General features: G+C 31.0%; 1 protein-coding gene across 1 annotated transcript; it reads right to left on the minus strand.

Annotated features, from left to right (window-relative positions):
• Positions 1 to 4,392: 4,392 nt before the first annotated feature.
• Positions 4,393 to 6,648, minus strand: LOC105778441 (pectate lyase). Its single transcript, XM_012602156.2, has 4 exons — positions 6,265 to 6,648; positions 5,137 to 5,839; positions 4,811 to 5,053; positions 4,393 to 4,688 (listed from the first exon to the last, which is right to left on the minus strand). Exons 1-4 carry the CDS (start codon positions 6,453 to 6,455, stop codon positions 4,461 to 4,463), a joined length of 1,365 nt encoding a protein of 454 aa, XP_012457610.1. The 5' UTR covers positions 6,456 to 6,648; the 3' UTR covers positions 4,393 to 4,460.
• Between the last annotated feature and the right edge of the window lie 1,200 nt (positions 6,649 to 7,848).

Raw genomic sequence — 7,848 nt, forward strand, 5'->3', positions numbered from 1 at the left:
TATGAATGCATACTAAATATAGATATTAATATGCGGTAATCACTTTGAAATCCAAATAATACAACTCTTTTCAATCTCATAAATTTCATATATTGGATTATAAGATTTCAAGATAAAATGTATAATTCTGGCTCTTGAGGTTGTTAAAGAAAATTAATCATGGGATGAGCACCCATAGACTTAGTTGTTTGGGCCATCAAAAGGGGAGAATGAGAGATGGTGGAGTATATGATCGCATAATTGGCCAACTCTGCCGTCGCAGTTTATGGATGCCAACCCACTTCAACCCTTTGTTCTATACTAGCAATAAGTAATGGGTTTGACCTTATTAACTTAAATTATTAATTGGTGCTTGGCATATGATCACCACTTCACATTTTCTTCTTCTAAAAGTTTTCATACTGTGAATTAAAAATTTAAAATTAAATATGAAGTAGATATAAAATTCAAATCTGTAACTTTTTTTTCTTATTCTTAAGTTGGGGCTATTTAAAAATATGTTTTTATTTATTAATTTATCCTTTTCTGGGTGGCCTTTGGAACCGACTCTTGTTATCTATACATTAAAATTTCAAACTTCTATAGTATATATTATCTTCGTTTTTCTCCACGAATTTGTACTAATTATAAATATTTTATCTTCAACTGATGACAGAGTACTAAAAAGGTCATAAAAAACAATAAATAAATGAGTGATCATCATGAATCATGAAATTCTATAGTAGAATTAAAAGAAAAGGACAATCTATTACTTAGGTAGGATACACAACACATACTGCAACGACAACTAATCTTCGATAACAATGCTCATTGGACGAGCCTTTAGCTCGAAGCAATTACTTAGACAAATCTGAAGGGCAACGTCTAGCAAAAGACGCTAAAGAATGGTGCTTACGAAGTGGTAACTCTGTAGTACCACCACACTTTGATAGAACAATTTTTCAATGCTTCAAGAGGAACGTAGGATAAGACAAATTTAGATCTACATTTTGAGCACTTTAACAGGGAATTTTACTAATTCTTCTTTTACTTTTGGAACATTTTGAATAAATGTTTAGATTTATTTGCATATTTCTCTATAAAAATGTATATTTATTTACATGTGTCATATTAGTTGCATAAGAATGTGACTCGAGGAGACATCGAAAGATATTTTATGCCTTTGAGATGATGAATATGTGGCAATGTATGCTTTTCAAACCCATATGTCGATTCGATGTGGTTGATAACTTTAATTGATGCCTCTAGGTTGTAACCGGAACGGTGGATGCTTATATCATCTTAATTTCATGGTCTTCTCTATTGATATGCTCTTGTAATTGGTTTTAGAATTTTTGAGAGAACAATTTTGCTTGAATCATGTTTACAAAAAATGATCTTGGTGAAATTTTGAATTGTTTTGAGCTTGAGTATTGGATTGAATATTAATGAATGTGCTTAATTGAATAATTTTGCTGATGAGCATGAGAATTGATTACTCTGTTGTCTATTTCATGAGCTTTGAAAATAACTAGTGGTTCGATCGAGTAAACGGGTAGCTATTTGGTTGTTATTTATCTTTGGGTTAAAAGGTTCAGTGTTTCCTAGTATACTCCTTTGACGTAAATATGACTAAAGTTAAAGATTGGTTAAGTTTAATTAACCGAGTAATTTGGGGTAGATGTTTGGGCTGTTATCTCTGCTCACGTTCAAAGGGGCCGACCTAAATTCAAAGACAATAAAATAGGGAGAACTCAATGGTTGGATTATTTAAATTATGTTTTAATTTCATGCTAATTGATAAACTTTTGTAATGAAATTGAAAATTTTTGTTTCAATACTTTTGCTGAATTGAAATTGTGAAATTTAGAGACCTAGTGACTTTTGAAAGTATGTTGAAATTTGAATATGTTGTCTTGTTTTTTCTAATATCTTTTATGCATTGCATGTCGTTGGGGAAAGAGATTACGTACGAGTGCAAAGGTTCATTAGTTTCGATTCTTCTTAGGTGTATGGATTATTGTTCTCATGTCTTGTTAGCAAATGGTATTTCATTTGTGTACATGAAAGTGTATTTATTTGTCTCAATGATATGAAATTATGTTTTACTATCAATTTGAGTTGAGTTCTTTAGGTTGCATTCATTGTTTTGCTTGAGCACAAGTAAGAGTTTAAGTGTGGGGTGTGATAAGTGCTAATATTTAGGCACTTATATTTAGCATTTCATTTGGTTCTTAAATGAAATGTTGCATGTTAGCTTACTTTGTATAACTAATGTCTCATTTTCATTTGTTTGGGTTTTTATTTAATTATGCTTGATTGTTATATGATTTTAGTATTTGATAGTGAATTAAGTGTTTTGTAACTTGGATTAGATCCATGAGAGCTTAAGGTTCGAGTTTGAGGATAATCGGTAAAGAAACGGAGCATGGAAAACAAATCGAGCACCCCCGCTTTGTAGTTGGTGCCCAGTGTACGATTGCATGGCACTATGTTAGCGCCCCTTGTGCCAAGCTTTGATGCCGGCCCTTGCACCCCAAGCTTCGAAACTCAACCTTTAGCCCAATTAGGGCTAAGCGTTCGATTAAATCGAGTAAAAATTTTTGAGTTATCAGGAGTCCTGTTTTATCATCCTAACTCAATTTGAAATTTTTTTCAAATCGATTTGAGTGAAATGAAATTCGAGTTAAGTCGAATTGAGTGAAATCGTTCGAGTTAAATTAAAAAAATTAAACATGTCAAATAAAAATATTGTTACACTATAACTAATTATATGTTAGAACACATAAATTTGAAACCATATATATTTGAAAAGTTTTTCAAAACAAAATGATAATAATAAAATAAGATATTTGAGTCGATAAATTTGAATCATTAATTAGGTCCCAAAATTATTATTTTAGAATATTTTAAAATTTAAACTTTTTTATATATTTTAGAATTTTTAGAATTTTAAAATATAAATTTTGAAAATTTTATAAATATTTTGAATTTTTAAAATTATTTTGTATTTTTTGTTGAGAGAGACCAATTTGCTTATCTTCAAAATTGACAGTGACCAAAAAGGTATTTACACCAATTTCTTATTCAAGTTATTTGAATTATTCGAATTATGAAATTCAACTCGACTAGAACTCGAAACTTAAATCGAGTTATTTGAGTTGACTCGAACAATTCGAATAACTCGATTTGGTTAACTTGAAATTAATTTTTTTTTTAGATTTTTTCGAATCAAATCAAGTTTTGCTCACCCCTAAGCCCAATGCCCTTGCACCACAATTTGTGCACCCCTACACCAATCCTAGCGCCCCGGCACCAATGTATATATTTTCTTTGTGTTTTGTCTGAGTTTTAGGGGTATTTTAGTCCTTTATGAGTTCTACAACTTCAAGCAAGCTCTTGTAACCTAATTTAGGTTAACTATACAATATAAATAGGATATTTTGAGGTTGAAGCTCTTGTAACCTAATGTAGGTTAACTATACAATATAAATAGGATATTTTGAGAGAGAGTGAGGGAGCCTTTGGCTACTTTCTCATATTATATTTATTTTCTTATTTATTGCGTTTTTTCAACCTTATAGTTTTCTAAACTTCTTTTCTTGTCAAAGAATTATCGAAGTTTGATTCAATAAATTTGTGAAACTTCATTTTCTTTGTTCTTTATTATTCACGCATATTCTATTTTGATTACAATTATTCAAGTCATTAAATATTTGGTGGATATTTGATAGCTTAGAACAATTGTATTGTCAAATACAATAATTAAATCTGTAACTCTTTAAGTCATTCCAATACTAGTGACAAATTGCATAATTGTTTATATTGTAGTTTATGATTATATGTTGTGGATGTGTGATTTAGCATAAATAGACCCCATTGAGGTGAGTTTGTTTATTAGCATTAGGCCCTTCTCATTCTTAATGTTGTCGGTAAGTTGAATGACGGGAATTGATTTACAAGGTTATTTATTAGCAAGAGAAGTAATCCAAACAAGTTGCCTCTTGGTTACTAAACAGGTAAGGAGAGATTGTTGAGCCAACAACAGAATTAATTTATTAAAGACATTGTCATTATCATTGGGTCAATGATTGAATCTATGAATCAAATGGATATTTTACTTTTGACTAGAGTTTTTCTCATTGATTTTCTAAAACTTTTAATTATTGCATTTATCGTTTTGTTTTTAATTTGAATTTAGTTTTGATTTCCTAAAACCTCTCTTTTATCTACTTGTTTTTATTTAAGGAATAGAATTATCATTAATTTCGTGGATCGACCCTACTTGTCACTTACTACTAATCTTAAATTTTCAAGTAGGTTTATTTTTGTAGGTCTCAATAGCTTAATATGCTAGTAACGCAAGATAAAGATAAATGGAATTATATTTTATTATAATTCTATGAGTTTTTTTCCATGTATCAATTCTATTTTTTACATGTTGGGATTTTTTTAAAGATTGGTAAAATTGAACATCACATCTAACATTTGATTCTTTTTTTACAATTAAGAGTCCCTGCGAAACGAGTGAGTCTTCTGACATATGCTCCAGGCTTGGATTTGATCATTTCCTTTCTGTTGAATTTCAAATGGGGTGGCGAGGGTGGCCCAGAAGTTCTAAAGATGGCTCCATAAAGGAGTACGTCTCCTTCTGATCTCCATATCCAATTTTTCCATTCTGACTCTGATGCATAGAGCCTATAAGTTACCTACAAAAGTGAAATGGAAAAAAAATAATGGTATTATCTCAAATGCATTTCTGGTTACATGTTTATCATGCTTACAAATGTAACGAATGTTATCAATATTGTTTAACTATATTTTGGTTTACCTCTTTGGCATTGGGGTCATGCGGAGCAATGAACCTGTTACCTTGGCTGATAATGGTGGGATGCATGCTACCACCAATAGCATACATTTTCCAATGTGTGTAGTCATTGTTAACAACATGAAAGAAACCCCATCGACATCTAGGCATTCTTTGTAATAATTCCTTGCCAAAATGGTTGAATGCTAGTGTGACTTGCATGAATTGATCTTTAGAATAGCTATCACTTGCTCCTAACAACATCACCTGAAAGACAAATCCATGAACGTTTAATAAAAAACTAGGTGACAAATTGTGTAACTTGTTGAGTATTTTAAGGCAAAACTTACAGCGTCGTGATGGGTGAAATGGCAATTTGAGATGGTGATGGCAGTAGAACCCTGGATTGCATCAATAAGCCCATCATGGCACTCAGACATAGAAATGTGATCAAGCCAAATATTTGATGATCCAAATATGGAAATTCCATCTCCATCACCTACTGTTCTATAACCAAAGTGATCTTCAGAGTCCCTGATTAGGCCACCGGAACTTGGAACAATGCGATGGATATGAATGTTGTGAATGATGACATTGTGCACAAATTGAAGTGTAAATCCAGCTCCATATGCTATATGAACATCTGCTCCACGGCCATCAATTGTCTTATGACTTTGAACAATTAGCTCTTGTGACAATTTGATGTGCATGGTACGAGCAAAAATGATCCACAATGGCCTTTTTTGGATCACAGCGTGACGTAAGGTTCCTGGTTTTGGGTTTAGAACATCATGATCAGAATTATCTGTCACCACATAGTACTTCCCCTTACTTCCACCATGAGTTCTATGGCCAAAACCAAGCACACATTTTGCCAATCGTTTACGATTTTTGGCCCAATTCTTCTTACACCGCCAACACCTATCAATTGGATTGGTCGCCATGCACGGACCAGTGTACTTCTTGTGTTTTCCTCTCAAGTATCTTCTCGTGTTGTTAGTAATACCATCCTCAAAATCTATGGTTTGGTTGGCACTAGTTTCTTTAAGAAACCTGCAACAAATTGTCCAAGATAATATATGATGCCTCTATTTAAAATAAGATAACAAAGTTTCAAGATCCTGCAAATGGTGGAGGAAATTAAATTCTAAGAGTTGTGGCTCTAAAGCATCTAAATTATGAAAATTTGATCATTACAATGAAGGCGTGTGATTGTTGTAACCTAATAAGATTATGAGTAATAATGTTATAGAATACATGCATGAAAGATTAGTAATTGCAATAAAATAAAATGAAAATGAGAAGAACAAAGAGTTTAGCTTAATTAATTGATGTATATATTCTTAATTGTTGATATTCAATAGGATAATAGTTCAGCTTTCAATATCTGTACCTTATTTTATTATCCCTAAACTATGAACTTTTTATATAAAACATGAAAAAAGAGAGATAAAATACAAGGTTATGGTAAGATTTACTTGTTAACGTTATAGTTGAAATGATTGGTGACGTTTTCTGGGTTTGGCTCATAAGTTGCCAAGGTAATATTCCATGCTTCTTCCTCACGTTGCTTCCAAAAGTCATCAAATTCAGCAATATTTGCCCATAATCCTGGAATTAGTGCGGCAAACGAAAAGAAAAGAGCAAACCTCACCTTAGGTACCTCCATTGTTATTTTCTTACGATATGTTTCGTTTCTTAAAGGTATACTTGGGTTTTCAAATCGATGAAGATGATGAAACCCAAGTATACCTAGTGCTAATCTGGTTGGCTAAAGCCTTGTTTATTTTGATGGAGACAAGAATTTTTTGAGTCGCCTTAAATAACCTTCCATGAAATTGTATGTCTCTAAAATTATGGCACCTGACTAGCCATTAACCAACCATTTTATGTACAACCTAAAACTAAACTTTTCCCCCTAAAACTATATGCAAGAAATTGGTTGGCTTTCATACCTTGTTTTTAACATCAACCAAATGAATACATCAATTTACCACAGGTGACGCTCGCTCATCTTTTATTTACTTTTTAGTTTTTAATTATCCATTAAATTTATTTATTTTAATAAAATAAAATCATCTATATCATTAAAATTTTAAATAAAATTAATTTCTCCTTCAAAAACTTCCTAAATTTTAAAACTCTTGTTATGGATAAATCACTAAATTATAAAAAATTATTTTTTTCAAATACTGCTAAAAGTTAACAAGGGAAGAGAATATAGTATGTATAAAGAAATTTTCAAAAAAATAAATATTATTTAATTAGTTAATTAAAAACCAATAGTGTTTAAAAGAATTATTAGATTTTATAAGATTTCATAATTCTAAAAATATTATTTAATTAGTCTTTAATTTTTAAAATATTATATGTATTTTAAATTTTATAAATACTATTAAAAATTTAAAAAATTAATACTATTTAATAACATTATTAAAAATAAAAAATCCTAATTTGAAATTTTATATAAAGTCTAAATGTTTAAAAATATATATATGAAATTTAAAAAATCCTAATAGTGTTTAAAAATATAAATGAAATTTAAAAAATCCTAACATTATTAAATGTTTTACATGTTATTCATTATTCCTCCAGTTTAAGAAATAGATACAATTATCTCACAAAGTCGTAATAGCATCAAACCAAACAAGACCCATTGATCCGGTGTTGTGCGACGTACAATTAGAAGAATTGATATGGTCCATAATTGTTGTAAACGGTCTACTAAAGAATAAATTGACGTGGCCAATTAAATGAGTGGTTGGATTTGTCAAGGAAAATAACAATCGGGTTTAAATGAACCTTGTAGTTGAGGTCATTGATTCAAGTTAGGTCCTTCTAGTTCTCAAAGCTACCAAGGAGCTAAATGGCGGATGCGGATTCGGGATTGTTCGTTCAATAAGTGTTAGTTGGACGTTCCCGCAGTTAATTTACACATGGAAGGGCTAGTTGTCTGAGACGTTTCCTTGATCTCTATAATCGACTTATCTATTAGAGGAGAAAATTCATTATCCGGGATTAGTTCGAAACTGAAGCTTAAATCGTGACTGAAGTTAGAGAGC

The sequence above is a fragment of the Gossypium raimondii genome, chromosome 1, assembly GCF_025698545.1.
Source record: "Gossypium raimondii isolate GPD5lz chromosome 1, ASM2569854v1, whole genome shotgun sequence".
In the NCBI taxonomy this organism is placed as follows: Eukaryota; Viridiplantae; Streptophyta; class Magnoliopsida; order Malvales; family Malvaceae; genus Gossypium; species Gossypium raimondii.

What these genes read in the sequence shown, in the direction of transcription:
- LOC105778441 (XM_012602156.2), bottom strand. Translation starts at nt 6,455, where the DNA reads ATGGAGGTACCTAAGGTGAGGTTTGCTCTTTTCTTTTCGTTTGCCGCA. An exon ending in ATTTCACCCATCACGACGCT is followed by an intron (nt 5,054 to 5,136) that starts GTAAGTTTTGCC and finishes TTTGTCTTTCAG; the next exon opens with GTGATGTTGTTAGGAGCAAG. An exon ending in ATGACCCCAATGCCAAAGAG is followed by an intron (nt 4,689 to 4,810) that starts GTAAACCAAAAT and finishes TCACTTTTGTAG; the next exon opens with GTAACTTATAGGCTCTATGC.